The following is a 22,470-nucleotide window of genomic DNA, read 5'->3' as shown; positions in this document are numbered from 1 at the left end:
TATACTTTGACCAAACAATTTTTGCCCTACTTCTTCACATTTCACTTAGATCAAAACATGCATGATGCTTTTTTTAAGTCTGATGTCAAGCATCATAGGTTATGAAAGACTAAAACCAAAACTGTCAGTTACAGAGTGAGGAATGCAGAACCCAAGAATAACAGTGAGACAACTCTATGTTTGTTAAAAACAATCCACTCAAATTCAAGTATTTTAATTCTACCACCAACGAAAATCCCACAAAAGAATATCACATTTTTGCACTGAAACTTCTGCATTATCTGAACATGATCGTCAAACTTTAGATATCTAAGATATTTTTACTTCAACAATCAGCAGTGCTTGGCAACACCGTTCAACTGAAAGATAAATATTGTGTAATGTCTCTACATTAGATCAATCAATTAACATAGCAATAAATTAGTTTCATTAGCATGTTTCAGGCATTAGAAGGTGCTTTACTAATTAAAAGTCCCATATTTAAGCAAATGCTATTTCCAGTTTGTTCATGTGCATTTTATTGCAGAGTGCCTATTCCATCAGAGAGGTTATTCCTGTCACACAGCACAGCTGGGGTGTGCTGAGGGGGCACTGGAGCCAGGCAGTGCCCAGCTGGTGGCACAGGCTGTCCCCAGGGCAGCCACCCAGCACCAACCTGGCCCAGCACTGCAGGAGGCTTCAGCTGAGGGCTGCCACTCACTCCAGTAAAGGCACAATGTGCACCCTGATGGTTCATGAGGTTGGAAGAGACCTCTAAGATCACTGAGTCCAACCTGTGCCCTCACACCTCAACCAGACGACAGCACCAAGTGCCATGGCCAGTCTGTCTTTAAACACACCCAGAGATGGTGATTCTACCACCTCCCTGGGAAGAGCATTCCAGTGCTCTTTCAGCAAAAAAATTTTCCTAATATCCAACCTGTACCTTCCCTGATGTAGCTTGAGACTGTGTCCTCTGGTTCTGTTTAAGAAGTGTCATGCCATCACCAACTCAGTTTTTGAGAAATCAACCAATTCAAAATGGTATTTAAAACTTCCTTGCTTTGCTTCAATATTGTTTTACAGAATTTCAGGGACTGCTTATTTGCTTTTCATCTTACTGTTTATCTGAAGATGCAATAATAGCACAACAGTCACACCTCTATCTCCATATGCAAATACATTCATGTCTGTGTATTCAAAAATCTTATTTTAACTAATATTCATCTTTCTGTGAAAAGGTTTAGGTTCATTCTTTACACTAAAAGTGGGCCACATCTGCTGTACATGACCTATCCCTTGTGGGGATGAAGTTATTGAATGAAATATAATTGTTACACTAATCTGTAGTTAACTTTGAGTCTGAGCAAATGTTTTTATCCCTCTAAAATATCTCAAACCTAACTTTAAAAGGGTCACTTGTCAATTTCTTTAAAATGAACCCAGAAATACAACATTTACAGGAGCCTCACAGTAACTTTCCTAGAAGATTTATTTCATTTCTACTTGGCAGCAACATTTTAATACTTGCAATGGTATTGTAGAGAAGTTAATGTTCTTTTTATCTCTCATAATACCTCTAATATATACATTTAAATGTTCTCAATGACACACTGACAGGTGCAACTGAAACAGAGATGAGAAAACTGCCAAATCCAAACCAAACCAAAATTCTTCAATTCTTTCAGAACAAACATCTATTCCTCTACAGTATTTTAACTTCATAGTGTGCAAGACCAATATAGCACATACTTGCCTTTAAACACTGTTCAGTGCTAAATAAATCTGAGAGGAGTATTCCCAGGATGACATTCTTGTTTGAGTTGCTGATTGGCTGGCACTGAAATTTGCCTATCAGTCTCTCTCCATCACATTTCTCATAACTTTACCTTCTAAGAGAGTGGAAACATTTTACAAAATGAGAAAGAGGTAGAAATAGTATTTTTTTCACTACCATTTAACTTGGTGACTCAAAGACAACTGACACAAAACACCTAAGAACACAACTTCTGCTATCAAATATGCTCCTAGTAATGTCACCCAGGGGAAATGGAGACAACATATTTTTTTGAAAATTACAATCCTCTAATCATCACAAAGAACTGATGACTCCTTTGGTGTTCAAATACATCCTGCAGACAACAGAATCTGCTGATGATTTACTGAGCAGATTCCCTGCTTTTGTTAAAGCATCTGTTTGAGCAGCTCCCACAAGGGAATAAATGTCCAGCTTTGCAGCTCAGCAGAACATAAAATTGTTATTTAGAAACCACTGTAGCATGTACCTGTGGCCTACAATATGAGATAAAGTATTTAGCACAGCAATCCAGGAAAACTTTCACAAAATTGTGTTTATACCATTCTTGCATGCATTTTTATCTAAACATTTGCAGTGGCAACGCAAAAGAACCAGCAAAGTGGGATTATTCCCACTGAAGAGCTCTGCACAGCTACCAAGTGGGCTCTGTGTTTAGGAGCTTCCCATGTTCAGACTTTGCTTTGCTCACAGGTAACAAACATTATGAGAGCAGCTGTAATTTAGCCAACACTTCTTTGTGCAAGGTGGATGTAAAACACAACTCAGGCTTACATTCCTGATGTACAGAAGGTTTGAGGTTGGAGGGCACCCATGGCGATCACTGAGCCAATCCCCACAGGGCTGCCCAGGGCTGGGTCCTGCCAAATCCAAGCATGGAGAGTCAGCGGCCTCTGGGCAAACTGCTGGAGGCTTCCATCTCCCTCACAGTGGGGAAAAAAGGGGTTTTATTACTTTCCCTGCATTTCAGTTTGTGCCCATTATGAGGACCTTGGAAAGAAAATCTCTTCTACAAAATTAGGACAATTGATACAGAAACCAGAGAGATAGAAAATTGGACCATCACAGAACTTCAGAATTCTTTTTCCCAACTTTTTAAAGCTTTTAGCTTCTTCCAGACTTGAAATCATACAATCTATATAAAGATTTATATTGAAAGACTCAGTTATATGGTCCAAAGAAATGTGATTCTTGTTGCCAAAGATTCCTCCTGGTTTTATATATATTTACTGAGAGCTAAGTGTGTGTGATAATTTTTCTTATTGATAAAAATGTGATTAAAACAACTGCACTTGTTATAACCAGCTTTGTTTATCCATAGTGAACCAATAAGTGCAAATAAATGTTCATTTAGTAAGTATTAGCAGGAAGGCCTTCACCAGCCAGCAGATGTAGCAATCCAATTCAGCAGTGCCAATTCTTGATTTAGGTACTGCTCTACATGGACTGAAAATTTATCTTTTGATGTCAATTTTATTACTGCAAAGAATTTTTTATTCAGCATGTAAGACAAATTAGCAGAGTCAGAAACTATTTTTTACATTAAGACATGAAAGTGGATTCTAAGGGAAACTCTTTGACCAATCCTGTGACTGAGCTAACACAGAATCAAAACTGAAAAAGATACAAAATGAGATTACAAGTGGTAGAGAAAGACAAAAGAAAAAATACATCAATGACAGTTCACAGCACAAGGATTCAGAACAAGACATTTCCACAAGTCACCACGAGCATTTGATACCACAGTGGGAAGAAACGTAGCAAACCCATCACATCATTGTACTGCAAACTGTTAGCTGTGTTTCAAAATAAAAAAAAAATTCCTTCCTCTGTAAGAGTCCAGGCTGTTTCATACAGATCAATGTAAATGTTCTTCCTTGTCAGATCTATGCCTGATTGTATGGGACCACTGCACTTGAAAGGGAGGAATTCCCAAAGGAACAAACAATTAAAATTTCTGGCAATATTCATTAACAGTGGATTCAGTCTTAGAGATATTAATCTTATGTTCTGCTCACCATAATCATATTTTAAGACCACAATCAGGTCTTAAAAGTGATTAATTAAAACTGACCCTGTAATTTCTATCCATAGGATGCCTAATCAGACATAACCTTAATGGGATTTTTCATCTGCGCACTGAAGCCTGATCATGTAATTCTGCAGTGAGAAGAAACTCTCTAAGATCAAATATTTTTTTTTTTATTTTACATTTCATTGTTTCCTAATGTTGTCATTTTACTGTAAAGCTCCCATACCTTCTTGGTGATTTCTCATGGGCAGCTCCTCACAGCACTGACCCCTTCCTCCTCACAGCACAGCCAACAAACTCCAACTCCCTCCTCACCCAGCCACCCCACTCTTCTATAGCACTCACCCTCACTGGGCACAGCTGTGGCCTGTTAAGGGCAGGCCTGTTCCTAATCTTTAGTCATTAGTACAGCTGCAGCTCCTCAGGGGCCAGATTACCTTCTGCACTATCTTTATTTTCTTACATTCTCTCCCCCCACATCCTAACAGACACATCTAATGCTCTGGAGATCTTTTATTCGTATCAAGACTCTAATTTTTTTCCCCAGACTGAGGTACCACTACTGCCTAAAGCACAGTACTAGGACTAATAACTCAATGTTTTGTAATTACTCCTTCACTGACAAAGATGCAACTAACTGTACATACATTTGTACTACAGAGAAAAATTAAATATATCAGAATTTCTGTATGTATTTACACTGGTTTATAGTAAAATATCATTAAACCTAACAGAATCGAAAAATTGCAAGTACAGTACAAAGGTTACAACTGATTAAAATAATAAACAATTCACAGACTCCAAGATATTTCAGATCTCCTGTTGATGAAGCTCAAAATCCATTATGGAAAGATAGTACTGGAGAAGTTGGCAATCTGAAGTGGAACTGAAATGCATTTTCTTTCAGATGCTTTTTAAACCCCCAGAAGTGCCAGGTCATGACTCCCAGATAATAAAGGCCATGGAGAGTTCAAATAGCCTAGAAATGATGGCACTTTCAGACACTGATAGAAGGAGCACATTTTAGAAAGGTTCTTTTTATTAATTTAATGCTGCTGCTGTAGCTGCAGAAGAGTCTCATATCTCAGTAGTAAAATGCATTAAAAAGCCATTTTGTCTGCTGCTGTAGATGAGGAATGTAGTTATTTTGCTCAACAGCTGAATTTTTCCAGAATCCCACTAGTATTCCCTGAGAAAACTATCTACTTTAGCCAAGAGACAATGCTGATACACTTGTTATATAAGAAAAAGTTCTCAGGAAATAATTCACAGATACATGTAGGAACAGAATCTCTGCCATAATGTTCAGATATCATAGAACGTTCCAGTCCATTGTCTCTTGCAATGTGTTAAGAATTATGAAATTGCCAAATAAAAAAAAAATCTCTAAAAATAAAGAGTTTTTTTGCCACCTGGGGAACACCCACACCAAGGTTAGCAGCAGTGCAGTGCATCACATCACAGAGGTGTTTAGGAATGGGTGATAAATGGTGTTGGCCAATTTCTTTCAGCAAGTCTCTCTCCTCAGAGATAACTGCATTATTTTGTAACACAATGCTTCACTAACTAAATTGTACCCCTAGAATACTGGAACTTAAATGTGCTCTCAATAAATCTTTGCTCTTTCTGTGAAATTGATTGACTCTCTCCCTACATTACATTTACTAGAAGAAATAGAGTTGGAGGGTTTTATAACAGGGACATGGTGCTCACTCAGACTTGTGCAGCAGTGGCAGAACCCATTACAGGAATTGTGATTTTAATCTGGTCCTGTGCAGGTCCCCATACCTGGCACTTCTTTTAATGAACAGCAACATGAGATCTAAATTCTAAGTAGAATTTAGATCTCATGTTGCTGTTCATTAAAAGAAGTTAGAAAAGAGCTAAAACTAAGTACCAGAAAGCAATTGTTTAGGGCTGAGGAGTAAGAGGACACTTTTCTCCCCTCCTGCATTAGACATAAGTGGCCAGGAGATTATAAATATACTGTTCTGGAAATGTCATTTCTCAGAACCAAAAAATAAACAAACTGCTTCTGTAACAATAATGTATTAAGATTTTTAAAAACACAGGAGAAGGAGTATAATGGCATTTACAATTACATTTTACAATTGCAAATGTATTTAGTATTTGCCCCCCTCTTCTTTAAAAAGCAAAACTAAGTATAACATAAAAGATAAATTATTTTAAATTGCTCAAAAAAAAGCTACACATGGGCACCTCAACTGGAACTTTAAACCATTTCCATGTCTCCATTTCTCAGCTCTTAGTCAAATTCTAGACAATAAGTTCTTAGGGAGCAAAAGGCAAGTCTCTTAAGAAGTTTTCCCCACAAACATTCACCATTTATAACATCATCAGCAAGATGTCTCATCAAATTGATTTCAAATCCACAGAAAAATTGGAAACTCATGAATGCCACAAGATGCATCTTGGCATTCTTCTACTCATCTATTACATTTTCTAATAAATAGAGCTTTCTTGAAATGCAATTTCAACTTGAAAATCTGACACACTCTGCAAAAGACCAGGCAATAATACAACTAAATATGTGTGCTGTGATGAAACATATTCATTTGAAATTGGTCTTGAAGCTGCAAATGGATCCACCCATGGGTTCACAGGCATGGATGCACAATCCCTGTGCAGAGGCTCCTGGACAGCAAATTTCACACGAGGACTTACCATAAATGAGTGTTCAACCTACACATAATCTGTACAGGTGTAGGACTGACAAACCATTACACTGAAAAATCACTAGTGAAAGAACAAGACTTTCAAAAACAAATTTCCATCAGTATTTTTTCCTAAATAGTTTTAAATATTTACAGATACATGAAGAAATAAGTTTAAAGGGAAAAGGGACAGCTTTACCAGATTATACCCCTTGTGTGATGGCATATCAAAGGGTTTGAGATTCTTGACAGATAACTGTGAAGTTATTTCTAGACATATTCAACCTGAACATCAGTGAAATCAAACATGCATCATGAGACAGCAAAATCCAGCTAAAAAGAGCTCAACAGCTTGACTTTTTTATTTGGTTAGTAAGGACCCTAATAGTGCTCTACCCCCATCCCCCAAAACAAAGATTAAAAAATAATAGAAATCCCACAGAAGAAAAAAAGTCCCCAAAACTAAGGAAGACCAAAAAAAAAAAAATGAAAATATCTAATGTTTAAAGAGCATGTATGGATGCAGGTTTTAAAGTCATTTAGGTACTTCTGAAAGCTTTACACTGTGATTTTCATTAAAAATCTCATTTAAATAAACAAAAAAATACTCTATTTCTCATATATATCTTTAACTATAATAAAAGCACCTGCAATCTGAACAGGAGCCTTCTATTTTTAAAAAAGCACTGATTTAAAGATTTTGGAGATGCTAGCATTATATTTTAAATTAATCTGTGATGAAAAAAAAATTAATATTTTCTTGAGTACTTGACAGATACTTACAGAAAAAACGGCATCAGCTGAATAAGTGTCTCTTTTTTGGGATTGGCTGTGAATTCTGGCACAGTTTGAATAATTTTGTTCATTACATTCCTTAGGTAATTTTGTAGCTGCTTGCGTCGCTCTTCCACAAACTTTGCATCCTAAAAATAGAGAGGAAAAAATATAAATGGCACAAAGAACATGTTTCTCAACTTCATCATGTAACTAAACAGTCCTGGTAAGCATAAAAATCTATATTTTGAAGATCTCTGTTATTATGGCTATATAAATATGTTGGCAATATGCAAAACCCCCTTGACTCTATCCTTAGAGATAAAGGAAAATCATGAATCCTAATAAAATCTGATTTCACAAAAACATCTACTGACAGGATGTCAGATCCTCTCCCTGGCAGAATCTGTCTTCTCTGGACCATAAACCACTGCAATCTTAGAGAGGCAGAGCAGAACAGCAGCACAGAGGCTGTGGCATAAAAATTTATGCAATTTTTTTTGAGATCCAGAATCACCAGTCTTTGCAGGAGGAAATGCTGACTTACTCCCACAATGTCTCCCCAGTTCACACTTTTCAGATGCTGGGTACACAAACTCCAGAATGGACAAGTATTTGTCCAGCACTTTTATGTTATTTAATAATTATTTTGTGATGATGTCTTCATATAGTAGATTTGTTTTCAATATTGTATCACAACTCTCATTAAAATGTTTACTGAAGTTTCTGTAGCATTTTAGATCCAGGATTTTATACTATGTTGGCCCAAATAAATAGAATAGTTCTATAAACTCCAAGGTCTGCTGATGGACCTAGAAGTGAAAAGTTTATCACAACCAGCAAGATGCCAGGCATCCCATCACTTCCATGTCATTGAAACCTTTTCCCTGTGAGGGATGACAATGACATGGACTAAAATCTAAAGGTGCCACATTTCCCAGGAACAGGGAGCTCTCCCAGGCTCACAGGGCCATCAGGTGCTGGATGCTTTATGCTCTGTCTCGGGCGGGCTGGCACAGCTCACCCGGGTTAAATGGCACAGGATGTTCTTCAGGCACAAAGCCAAAGCTATTATTAGACAGCTACAGCTCCCAAAAACAACCATTATCTAAAAGATGTGTCTATCCAACCTGTTTATTTATGTCTGTAAGAAAAGGCATTGAAATTAATTCTTGTTTCTTGGGGGGGAAAAACCAAGCCGCCAACAAAACACCATAAATACATTTGACAACACTGAATAAATTCATTGTATGGAAAAGGTTCAGCCCATGCTGCCATGCAGGGGATGCAAATCTGAAGGTTATTGCTTCCCTAGATAGAACAGAACAACACCATCAAAGCAGGGATCCTCCTTCAAGTTCAGGAGGAATTTGCTGTAGCATTCCTAGAACCTTCACTGACACTTTGTTCTGTTCCTCCCTCTTATTAGAAGTTACCAGGAACAGGCTTATTTTTAGGAATAACAAATCAGACATAATTGTAGGGACATAATAAAGTAAGATGTAAGAAATTGCTGAAGACATCCATACTTACAGACTTCAAAAACTTAAGCAGTGCTTACATTGTTTAATTAAATTCATGAAATTCCAAAATATATACAGATTAATTTTATTATTGTTTTCTATATTTGAACTTACACAGATGTCCAGTCCTGTTTTAACATTCCAGTTCTACACTAATATATTTCATTCAATGTAGTAATGTGATGAAAAATTAATTAATGTATTCATTAATCAAATAAATTAATTCAGTGGAGATCTAAGTGAAAATAAAAAAAACCCTATCTATTATATACTTTGCTATTTCATTTTTATCAGTCACATATTTTTTCAGCAACATACCAGTTGTGTTGCAGGTGATTTGAAACTCATCCTTTATTAAACCAACAAAGCTGTGGTGTTGGAACTGCCCCCAAGCCCCTCTGCAGGGTCACCTGCCCAGCTCCCAGAGCTGAGAGCAGCTGCTGCTGGGACAGAGCAGAGCAGAGCCTGCCCCCTGCCCTGCTGCAGGAGGGGACAAACTGTTGGGAATATTAAAGCAAACATTTCAATTCATGACAACACATAATATTACCATAAAATAGAACTATAATAATAATAAATAAATGCGGTCTTCAATGTTAATGAAACAATTAGCATTGAATAATTAACATTGAATAATTAAACAATTACCATTGAATAGCACCTGTGTTATTACTTTTTTTCTTTTCACTAAGGCTTTGTTCCCACTGGATTCTTTGGTGAGGCTCAAGGAGCCCTTGTGTTCCCCTCTCTCCTCTCTGAGGATTTAAAGCCCCACATCACCCCATTGAAAGGACACTCCTTTGCTGCCACCAATTGCACGGGCATGAAGACAAGACAGGGACTCGTGGGAGATGTCTGGGAAGAAGAAAAAGTTTGTGGAAGCTTTAACCACATGAGCAGAGGGGGCATTTGGCACCTGAGCCCCTTTCAGTTGGAGTTCCCCATGGCTGTGCCATAGCTGGACAATCCTGCTTTGCTCCAGGAGCCACTCCCAGCTCAGAGCCCTCCCAGAGCTGCCTCGCCCTCACTGCACTTGTTCATTCTATTCCATAGCTTCTGTCAGTTATGTTTTCACAATAAAATCTCCATTGTTAAATACCACATTCAGCAACTTTTTTAGTTCTGAAGTTTTTTTGGTCACAAATCTTCAACAACAGTATTTTCAATTCTGAAATTATTTCAATTATGTTTAAGTTTTCTCTTAAGCAGAAGTTGCATTCCTTTAGTATTACTTCTGTACTGCTAATGTGTTTAACAAAAACCATCTTTCTCAGGAAGGACTTCTGTTATAGACACAGGAGCCAAATGCTGAATGTAGGTACTTTCCATCCCTTATGTTACTCTAAAGAGTCTCCTTGACTACAGAAAACAATGTCACAAAGGACTTTTCTAATTAAGACTGCCAGGACATGCTTAGGGAAGGTACTTTTCGCTGTTTACAGCTGAACAAATTAATGCTCATAACATGACTATTTTTCTGCCATTTGTCCAAGAAAAAGGCACAACACCACAGAAATAAAAACCCAGCCTGGAAACAGTTAAAAATGTTCTTTTACTCTGACATGAATTTGATCTGTAAAACAAACACCAAGCAATCTACCATGAAATATTCCCTACCATGTAGTAAGGCTTGCTATCCTCACCAATGTAAAGCAAGGTCAAAATGATTCAGCTCCAGGTCTGCACTTTATCATTAAACGTGCATTTTGCAACAGCAGGTTGGCTACTCAGAGCAAAGACTGAAGCACAGAGCTGTTACTGCCAAGCTGTTGCAGTAATAAAGAGTTTTTGTCACAATATAGTAAACAGAACAACTGGTAACAGAAAAACACAACTGGCTCAAAGCCTGGCCAATTTTTTCAGTCTTAAATTATAAAAAGGTACCTATAACTTTCTTTTCATTGGGCCCAATTATCCACAGCAGAAATCTAGGTAGTACTTTACATTCCAACTCGTAAACAAACACCTACTTTTATTTACAAGCAAAAAATACAGAGAAATTTTTTGCTGTGGGTTTGTATCAGTGACACCCACCTCCTACTTTTAGTACATGTCTTTGGTGATTGTATGAGTTGATACAAGCCTACATTTGCATTTGTACTCACACAGAAAACAGCAAAGATCTTCCCCTAAGGTTCAATATACACATTTACATACACTTGATGTGAAATGTACTTTGAGGACAAAGCAATTTTGTTAAAATTATCAATATATTTGCAAGAAACCTTTGCATTCTCACATTATTCAAGGTTAGATTTCATTGTTTCATTTTTAGGGAAACAAATACATACACAGAAAGATAAAGCAGCAGTACTTAAATAAAGACACACTTTTTCACTGAAGTTTTTTAGGCATATTTTCTAAAAAATAAAGGTGCTACTGTTTCTGCACTAACTACACTGAAAGTAATTTACTAGCCTACAGTTCAAGAGCACAGAGTTTTGATTAAGAGACCACAAAATTTCAGTTAACAAACAAAAAACTCCTTCAGATTACAGAAGCATCAAAACACATCTGGTAAAATATTCATGTCTCCCAAAATGTTGTATGAGCTTCTTTTTGACTGATAATTTGCCACGTCTCTTCTGCCCATAGCAAAATGCTAGTATGAAATTACAAATATCTAAATATTTTAATAGATAATGGAAAAGTTATAGACTCTCAACATATATTAGAAGGTGATGTTAAGGTGTAAAACCAAGAAGCAGAGTCTTGATGCACCATATTTTCTATCATGTTCTTTTGCAGTTTTTCATTACAAGCCAAGTTCATTCCCACTTGCAGTTTAAATTGTTTCACACAACTGCTGGTCTTTTATACACACTGCTAGTATGGAACAGATGGTGAAACACTGATATTCTTCATTATTAATGGGACAGCTCACTTAAGATGCTTCAAATATTTTCCAGGAGCTTTTGGAAATGCTATGATTGCCATGGTTACCTGCCATGATTTAGGGACAGATAAAACACTTTTAGATTCTGGGCTTGGTGCTGCTGCAATCAACATCAACTCACTGCTCCTAAGGTTCTAACCATTACTTAGCATTTAACCAACCTCCTGCTGGCAGCACAGGGGAACAGATAACCCAAACAAAACCAAACAACAAAACAGCTGAGGCCTCAATCCAACTCAATTAAGATAAAAGGAAATATGAAATAAAAGGAAATATGGCTTTAGGACTTTAATCAGCCTCTGATACCACACAATGCATCCCATCCTAAATTAAGCTGGCAATAATGCCATTCAAAGTTGAACCTGCAAATGCAGAAATTAATTTAGGTTATTCTAATGTAGCCTAATCTTTTCCACCACCTTGGCTAACCAATCTTAGCACAATTATCATATCAGTTTTTATCTATTTATGAGGCACCAAATGCTAACCTCAAAATGAAGCTGGCAATCAGAAGTTGAGATGGGAGCTAATTAAAAATTCAATTGCTGAGTCATTCTCACTAGTTTGTAATTAAAAGTTATATAGCAAATAGTCACTTTACAGACTAACTGACACCTTTACACAGATCACAGTAAAATATAACTTCAGTACATCTGTCCTTAAGTAGCTATTAAGCAGAACATCATAAAACTTTTAGGAAGGTACAGTTTCCAACCCTAAATATACCAGATGCCACAATATTACACAAAAATCATCTCAAAATTATTGAAACTACATAAAGTTAAAATTTCCATCTTACTTATATTGCCAGATTCTGTATGGCAGAACCAGACCAGCATTATACAACATAACAAGGGGATACAATACATGAAATTGTCATTTTCCCCATCCCAGTGTGAGATTTTTTTGTCCATTTACTGTTCAGTGGAACAAACAGCAATTTAAGAGGATGAGATACAAAGAAGAAATCAAGGAACTGTCAGTTTTGAAAAGAAATCTATTTTCCTTTAAACAGAGATTTAGTACATAATTGTAATTATTACTCTGTGTTTCTCTACTAAAATAGCTGATGCATTTCCATCTCCAGCTCTGGGTTCATTTCAGTGGTACCAGAAAAGTGCTTTTAGATAAAGGAGTTTGAAAAAGGCATTGCTGCAAACCCAGCCAGCAGCAGACATGCTGAGTGTGAGCTACAGTCCTGCAATGCCCTCAGTCAAGCACCAATTTATTCAAAGCAGCATTTTAATCAGTAAATATGCCAACAGAAAAAAGAAAGCTTGAGAATAAATCTAAAACTGATCTCTTTTTACTGTTGTGGTTAATGCCACTGTCAGGAAAAGAACTTGGTAATGCTATGCTAATAAAATCCAGAGTCATCTAAATATTTTGTTATTTAAAGACATATGCCAACCATGTGTTAATTTGTCAACTGGTCAGGAATCAACTGTTAATTAAAATGCATCAATAAAAAACTGCAGCAAGACCCCTAGGGCTCATCTCTTGCTCAGCTATTGAATAGGGAAACACTATTTCTGTTTTCTCCTCAGATAAAGTATTAGCAGTCTACCCTATAATTTGATTCAGGAGATTCTGCAAACTACAACACAACAGTTCATGAAATTGAGATCCATTTTTTCACTAGCCTATATTACAGTAATAACTATCAACAATATTAGTTAAAATGTGTCTCAGTTCAGTGCTTCTCTCCAACACTGCAGTTTTCTTTCCTAATTTCATTCTTTGATCTGGTTGAAAATGCCCTGAAGACCAATAAAGACAGACTCTGAATTTAAAATAACAACAAAATAACCCACCTCAAAATCCTTTAGAAACATGGTACATACACTGCTTACAATGTACAAGCTTCTATATACAGTAAGCTTACAGTGATGAAAAAAAAATCAATAAATTGATAAAAAAATCAATAATGAAACAAAAACTTAACTCTCATGTAAAATTCTAGATTCTTCTTTAACAAAACTTTTATTCAGATACATTCTGATGGGATGATTCTGTTTTCTAAAATACAAGTTGAATTAATGAGTAATATTGATATTAAGTGCTCATAATTTATTGTGCCTTCATGCAAAGATATTTTACATGATACAATGAAAAAAGCCAAATTTTTCATGCAGGAAGTGCCTACAGCATTTCACATGATCTGAAGTATTTAATATTTTGTGTTCTTTTTTAAAAATTAACAATAAATATCTTTAGTACTAGCAACTACCCAAAAAGCTGTATAGCAACTAAGATTAAAATTTTCCAGTATTTATAAAACAATATATTTTGGGAAGGAGAAGAGAGGTGAAATCAAGCACAATGATATGTAAGGAAAGGGAAAAATGTGGGTAAAATTTCAAATTCAAAAAAAGAAAGTATTACTTTTATTTTTGTCATTAGGTGTCCCTGTTAAGGTTTCTCTGAAAGGAAGTTTATTAATCCAAGTAACTTGGTAATTTAGCATCACCACCACAATAAGAAATAAATATAGAAAATTTATTTTTATATTTTCATTTTATACCAGGAGGCTACTAGAATATCTAAATGACGCATGAGTTGTTATAAAACTGCCATATTTTTATCTAGCAGTTGTCCAAGCAGCATGTAAATTACTTTCCTTTTTTTCCCCATAATGTCATGATGCAAAGCAACACCATCTGAACTGTTTCTATGGGCTCTATATTCAATAATTTGTTAGAATAAATTGCTTCTCTTGATTATAGCGTTACAAGACAGCAAGAATAAAAACATCTCTTGACAGGCAAAGTTTTGTTTTGTAGACCCTAAATAGTCTGCATTCCTTCTTCCTAAACTTCAACAGCAATTAGCAGGAAATTTTTCTAACTTGAAAAGAAAATGACTCAATTCACTATTTCATTGAAATGGTGCCCTTGAGCACCAAATGAACAGATTAATTCAGCGAGACATTCTGATGGAGATGGAGAAGCACAAGCTGGAGAACTGTTTACCTTTTAAATTAAAGCCCTGAAAATGAAATGTGCTGCTCTGCACTCTGCTCAATTTAACCTTCATGCCGAGTTTCAGGTAACCCAGACATTTCATGCCACACAATGGCAAGCATTTACTATAAACTATTTGTCATATAAAAGCCAACCATTTCCTGCTGACTTATTTCTCTTCTCTTGGATACTGATATGACAAAAAAATGGAAATGAAGAAGAACTGAATGCTCTTTTCTAAGTGCTGTATACATAAAATATCAACTGCAGTCTTATGCAGTAGAAAACCCAGAGGATCTGGATTCAAAATCTGAAATATTCTGTATTCCCCCTCAGTGTGCAGGTGACAGTGTTAGGAAACAGGTGGGCTGTCACTAGAAATCTTAATGACTATACCAAGAGTCATATTATTTTTATTTCTATTTGTTTGGTACCACAATTAAGTTACATATTTGAAAACCAGATTATATTCATTTAGTCCCAATTGCTATTTTAAAGCTTCTTTGAGAATTGAACTTTTCAGCTACAAAGTAACACAGTGAATTTACTGCACAAAGTTTCTTTTGTGGCTTTAGAATGGCACAAAAACTGTGGTAAATTATAGAATTATCACATACAACCATATATGAGATTAATTTGAGTTCCTTTCTGGTCTGAACACAATACAAATTGTATATTGTGTAATATATGTAAATAATACCCACAAATGGGTCCATTTCTCTCTTTTTACCCACACTATACCACAAGCACATCTGTCAAATATATATTAGCTACAGTTTTTCCAATAACCCCCAAGGCAAAAGACTGTATGAAAATAAGTCAATACACTAGTTAAGCCCACTAAGAGGGTTGAAAATTAAAATCTACTTACTTTGAAAGTCAAGAATAATACAGAATTTAAGCTTCTATATTACATCATAGCTAAGCAGCATTAGGGAAAGCAATATTTAATTTCAAATTTTTAACATATAACTTGAGGATTTATATTTTGAAGGCTTTTCTCCTTTAATAAATGTATCCCAATTCTGAAACAGAGAGTCATAATTTTCTACCAATTCTACTACAAGACATTGGATATTAAGCTTAGTACCAAGAAACATTATTTAGCCCCCTGTCCCACGTGCATTAACAAGTTTTGCTTTCTTCTCAGCTCCCCCTGCCAGTCTGACTTTGACAAGCTAATCTGATGAAAGATGGTTCCTGTGAGCTCCTAAATCTCACAGAGGACAAAAGCAGATATATCCGTACTTCTGATTCAATGCAAGCCAAACACACACTTAAATTTTAGGATGCCCTGAATTGTTTTGCTGAATTTTGACAGAAAAACAGCCAAATCTAAAATGAAATTACTTCCTTCTCTAAGATTCTTCCTGCACCATCCTATTTCAAACATTCCATATGTCTTCTGTTGTTGTTTATGTACTAGTTAAACAGGAATTGTTATACTTCCCATTTCAAATACATATTTTATGTGGGAGGGGTGTGTGTGTGTTTCTTAAAAAACCTTGTTCCTATCATGCTGCTTCCCTTTCCAAAGGGACTTCAGTTCCTCCATCATCTGGTCTAAAAGCAGCTTTAAGGGCATGCTGTCTGTGAATAGACAGGGCCTGCTCACCAAAAATGGCAATCAGCTTTTACAGGAGGGAAATGGATGACAGGGGTTACACAGCAATGGCACCATGTGAAACCTTAACAGCAAAAATATAACACTCAAACTCTAATTTGAATGGCTTGAAATTTCTTTTTATATACATAAACTTCATATTTATATATTTCTTCATATATATATACACACACAGAGCCAGACAACTCTACTTGACAAACTTCCTTAAAAATCAATAAACACCGTAAGCACAAGAGCAAGCTCTATTGTTTTCTTTTACTTGCAATAAAATCTTTATCTTCTCTGCTTTTTCATCCTAAAATAGTTATCCTGCAGCCTATCTTAAACTCTTCACTATCTTCAGCAAGAGGCAAACAGACCAAACACTGATAAAAAGCAGCTTTGCTGTTGGGAACAAAAGAAAAGGAATCCATCTGCACTCTGTGAGCAAAGGCAAGTTTCCACTGACATAAGTGGGAGAAAGACAGAGCTCCTGGGAGCAGAACTTGCAGAATCACAACATCCATTTCAGAGGCCAAGTTCTTATAGATCCCAAATGGGGTCTGATCTTGTCATATACATGCTCATGTATGTGTATATACCAATAGAATCTTTTTTAATACATGCACATGGTATTTTTGAACTTTTTAAAATAGAGACATATACAAATTAATCTACAATTTAGGTTAGCCACTGATAGGTCAAAAGTAGGTATTCATTTTATTGAATTAACATTTGAAACACTTAGAGTTCTGTATTGTTCCCCCAATGCAACTGAGAAGTCACAGCAAAGTCACTCTTCTGATCTCAGCCAGGTGCTGTGTATCCTTTCCATGTGAGGGATCCAGCATTTTAAAGGAAAGCAGAGGAAATCGTGCAGTCAAGTCAGCACTCAGGGCAAAGCTACCTGATTCAATTTCTCCTCACTTAGACAATCAGTGAATTCAGGTCTTCAGTGGAACTAAAGAACCATTTCTATTTTGATATGCCCTCTACTGGGACAACAGTCTTGCAAGAGGATTCTTAATTAGATCTTTACTCAATTACTATAATCTGCCCAATGTAGAAGCAGCAACTGGGATTTTAAGGCTGCTGCAATATTTAAAAAATTAGCCTAGTCAGTCCAGTAAATATTCACGTATTAATATTTAATGATTATTTTGAGAGACACCAACTACAACACCAGCAAAGGTTCAGAAGCCAAATGTAAGCTAAACGTTATCTTAAATGAAAAAACTTAAATTGTATTTTAAAAATTTAAATTTGTATGCAAAAACCTACAGGGAACCCTTTCCAATCAAGTGGTGATTGTAGAGCTCCTCCTCCTGAGCTTCCCAGAAGCAGGCACACTGCAGCACTACCCCATGGAACCCAGCCTGTCCTGGCCATTCCTGACAGGAGGGCAGCAGTGACAATCACTGAGAAAGGACACATGAGTTGAAAAGATCCAAAGTACCTGAAGGCTTGGTAAAAGGAAAAAATCTATCTCAGGCAAGAAAAATCAGTTTGAAATTACAAATCTTGGTATATACAGCTACATAGAAAATACTGAGCAAATCACAAACCAGGCTGATACATGGGGAACATGTTTTAAAATTACAAAACCTGAACAGTTCAAATGTTAATAATGCAGCTGAAATTTGTAAGTTTTAAAGAAATTGGTCTGCATGTTAAAAAAATAATTAAAATATACGCTGAATATATGACATTTCTCTTATACACATGACACAAGGGAACAAATGTATTTCTTGTTTTACTCAAACAAGGCAATTAATTGAAAAAAGAACATTTATTCTTGTCAGGATACTCATAAAAATGTTGACAACTATTTGCTACCAGCACTGAAAGATCTTTAGTTGAAGATACACAGCATGGGGACTAGCAGATATGAAAATTAATACACGGACTCTTGCCAGCATTATTATTTTCCTTCAGTAAATATCTAACTTGATTCAAAGCAACATTTATAAAAGAAATTATTCTCTTCCCTGCTTCATTTTAGTTCAAACTTTAGTTCAAACTAAATTCAAATGTTAAACTAATATGCTGAAAATGAGGTTACCAAGCTGAAAGGCAAATACACACTCTTTGTAATTGCAAAAAGGTTACTTGTCCAAAGCAGTATTCTTTTCTCTTTTCAGATATTTTTCAACTAATTGGTTTTCTGTTATTAATGTAGGTTTCCTCAAGCATTAAAGCTAGTTTTTAATATTACACACAATAATTTGTTGAAATACCATGAAAATGAACTTTCAAGATAAATTGTCCCAACTGAAGGAAAACAAATGAAAGGCAAAAATACATTACAAACAATGATCAAGATTGATATTATTATTAATAATGAGTTATAATTGTTAAGTATTTTCAAATTCCACTGCTACTTGATGAAGATATATAATATTTGATTTTCCAACTTTTTATATTACTCATTCAGCCGAAATTCTGCTTTCTTTTTGCATTTTCACAAAGTCAAACTCTGCAACTTCGCATTTGAATCTGACCTCCCTGACTTCTAGTGCAGTAAACAGGGAAAATATGCATGAAAATTAATACTTCCCTGTATTTTATTCTACATTACTCTCTTCTAGAAAAGTTCCCTCCTCTGAGCTCCAATATTTTGCATAGCAAAGCACTGGAGAGCATTGTGTCAGTCTGCAGGAGTGATTCCAGGTTATTCTGCAGAATATGGTGTCCTCTTGTGGTCCTGGAGGTTCCTATATCTGGGGGACGTAACTGAACATGAAATTCAGTGCTGGTTTCAATTACAGCAAGACCTTTGGACGCCTCTGACATCTACAAGAAGCACATCACCTTCATTAACCCCACAGTACAGAGTGCACTGAAGGGATGCAGTGAATAAACTCACCCAGGTACTGACCTGAAGGACATAAAAGCATCAATGCCATTTTCCAAAAGCTGTAAAATGATCATTTTTAGCCATTTACACATGGAGGACTGGTTTTTACCAAGATGTTATTTGGGCATCTAGTAACACTGAGAAGTTGTAATGGATATGAAAACCATAGACTAATGTAAGAGATACTTCTGTTAGCCCAATTCAGCTACTGAACCTCTTCTTTAGGCATTGATTAACAATTGTATTGATTAATCTAGAAATGGAAAGACAGCTCCAATTCTATCAAAATCAGCAAAAGTAATATCAGAGATAAAAAGTACCTATTGAAATCTAACAGCTTATTTAAAGGTAAATGTGCTTGGTAGCCACTACATTTTAAAAGCAGCATTGAAAAAGAAATAGTAATGGCAGTATTCCTTCTAATGTTTATTACCAAACACTTCCACATGTAACATCCTGCACAAATCCTCATCCTAAACTGAAAGTTCTGCAGAATTCCAAGAGAGACATTCCTTGTGTCATTGTATTGCAGGGGTTCCATGCTGTTGTCTCCTTATCACAAAAGTTCCAGACCTTCTTGGTGTTTCTCCTGGGCAGCTCCTCAGAGCACTGACTCTTCCTTCTCCCCAAAGCAGCCACTGACTCCAGTTCCCTTCTCACCCACCCACCCCACCCTTTTATAGCATCTTCTTCTCATTGCTTACACCTGTGGCCTGTTAAAGTCAGGCCTGTTCCTAATCTCTGATAATTGGCCCAGCTGCAGCTCCTTAGGGGTGAGATTGCTTTCTACACTGTCTTTATTTTCTTATATTCTATCCCCCTACACATTCCCACATGAATTAATTAATTTTATACTAAATTTTTAAACCTTCCTTTTAAAGCTTCATTTGGCCATGGAAAGCAGGGCCATCTCAGAGCCTTTAACCCATCTCAGTCAGTCAGCACAGTTATTTTCCAAATGGTACAAACTCCAAAGGGGAACACATTCTGTGACACATAGAAAACAGCCCCACTAAAAGGACAAAAATCTGCCTGCACAATGTGCTGTGCAAAAAAACTCCAGTGTGACAGACTGAGCTTTGCACAGCTGAGGTGACAATGTCACCCTGTGACTTGCCAGGTCACAACCACAGCACTGCCCCACGTGTCATCACAGGAGACTTTCAGGAGTGCGAGGGATGGCACCCACTTCTTACTGTAAAGAAAAAACCTTTTCTCTGAGATCTGATAAGTGGTTGTGGGTTTATGCAAGATCAAGGTAGAATTTTGGCTCAAAGCTAAAGCACCGTAAGAATAAGCAATGCAAATTTTTTAATGAGTTGCTCAACTGATAATTTTGTATGCATCAACTGTGCAACTGAAGTTGTAACTCAATTAGTATTTAAAGTAATTAAAGATGAAAGAGTGTCCAAAAAAGCTTAAAAGGCGTCTTTTGTAATTTACTGAAGTGGCTGATACTCCATCACTTCAAAAAAAGGGAGAATTAGTTATGTAACAAAGAAGCAAATGCCTGGTTTCCATTACAAACCCGTCCAGTAAAAATTAAATGAAAAATGCATGATATTCTAATAGATGAAAAAAAAGCAGGAAAGCTCTCATAAGTACTTCCATTTCCTCAGTCAGTAGGCAAAAAACCACATTTACTGGACCTTATGCCAAGCAAACCAACACATGGATTTTATTGATAGATTTCATATATATCTGGATCACCACCACCCATCCCAGATTATGTGCATCACTGCCATTTCACACATGCCAAATTTACCTACTCATTTTTACAAAATACCTGGGAAATCACTGGGAGTCAAAGTTACTATCTTTAAACAGTCATAATCCACATTCACTGACATCTGAATGCCAGTAAGGAATTTCTAAATTTTTTGTATTTTTTTTTTGAAAATTCATATTACTTCATTCAAATTAGCAAAGATTGTTTTTCTAACACAGTCAAAGGACAATTGTGGCATTTTAATAATATATGTATTACTTTGGTCTTAAACCAAACATAAAGTCACAAAGATCTGATTATTATTATTATTATTATTATTATTATTATTATTATTATTATTATTATTATTTCAGCTGTCTTTTGATGACTACATGGATCACTATGGTTGGAGCTTCTAAAATATTTAATAGAAGAACTCAGTGATACAAAGGCGAAAAAATAGTAAAAAGAGAAAGTCTATGTAAAAGCTAAAAATTTATTAACCTTAAAAACTCTAATTTAAGAACCCAGCAGTTTAGTAAAGATGTTTCAGTCAAACATAATTTAAATCTTCAATATAGTGATAGCTAAATAAAATTTTTAGATAACTCCTACATTGCAAAGGAAGATTACTTCAATTCCTTGTCAATCCTTACTGGACTTGCAGTGTACATTGCAAAGCGTATTTACACTCTTGATCAGTTGAAAGTTTTTATGACTAAAGATTTTCATTACATGGCACTACATATTTACTACATACATACTGGAATATTTACTGTTTCATTTCAAAATCCCTATATGACAGGAGAACACAAATTCCCATTTTAAAATGGCAGGGCTAAGACACAAAGACACAGATTATAGGAATTAAGTACCTAAATGTCTTTTAAAAGCTGGTTTAAGGAACTTGGAAGTGTTGGTGAAGAGTGCAGGAATTCAAGAAATTTAGATTGATACTTTTTGAAATTTAGAGAGAGATTTGATTAATTACTCACCAGTGATAATTGCTGGCGTTTTTTTGGAGAAAAATAGAGAAGGTACTTCATTTTACATACAGGGCTGTCCACTAGAGTTTTTGAGGGTTTGTGCATTTGTGTATGTCACCGATATTTCATTCAATAAAACTTCTCAGTAAATGGAAGAGCCAATGCATTACCTACATCAGTGGATCTCCAGCTGGCAGGGAGAAGGTCTCTAAAAATAGCAGCTACTAGCAGGAGTGAAAACATTCATGTCACCTCATTTTTTGTGTATGGATAAGAGAGGTTTTCCCCCAAACTTTTACTGACACTGTGAGTTCAAATACCTTGTTTCCAATGGCCTTTTTTGGTGGGAAGTTAAAAGTCCTCACTTGCTGGTACTTATTCTGTAATTTCTGATGCAAGCTTCTGAACTCTGCATACCTTCGATAGACATTCCACTCATCATCCTTTATCCTGATATAAACCTGCAAAGCACAGACAAGGAAGGGAATAATGTAAAGACAAGCAGGGCTGGTGTGTGTCCTTCACTCCCCAAAGCCTCCTGGCTCAGCACCTTCATGTGAGACACCACAAGCTCCAGGCCCCCACAGCCCCAGATCCACGTCGGACTGCATTTGCTCTTGTACACATCATTACCTCATTCTCTCCCTTCTCCCTTTTC

General features: G+C 36.1%; 1 protein-coding gene across 4 annotated transcripts in view; it reads right to left on the bottom strand.

The window, feature by feature from the left end:
- The window catches only part of SNX29 (sorting nexin 29), a 99,453-nt gene that overhangs the window by 21,339 nt on the left and 55,644 nt on the right, over positions 1 to 22,470 (bottom strand). For all 4 annotated transcript variants that reach the window (XM_054643801.2, XM_077186745.1, XM_077186746.1 and 1 more), the window contains exons 19-20: positions 22,133 to 22,273; positions 7,286 to 7,425 (exon numbers count right to left, since the gene is read on the bottom strand). In XM_054643801.2, coding sequence (XP_054499776.2) covers positions 7,286 to 7,425; positions 22,133 to 22,273 — 281 coding nt within the window. The remainder of the gene's footprint in view (positions 1 to 7,285; positions 7,426 to 22,132; positions 22,274 to 22,470) is intronic.

Source organism: Agelaius phoeniceus, chromosome 16 (assembly GCF_051311805.1).
Source record: "Agelaius phoeniceus isolate bAgePho1 chromosome 16, bAgePho1.hap1, whole genome shotgun sequence".
NCBI classification, from domain to species: Eukaryota; Metazoa; Chordata; class Aves; order Passeriformes; family Icteridae; genus Agelaius; species Agelaius phoeniceus.
The sequence above is the reverse complement of the archived record's forward strand: the minus strand, read 5'-3'. Positions and strand labels throughout refer to the sequence as shown.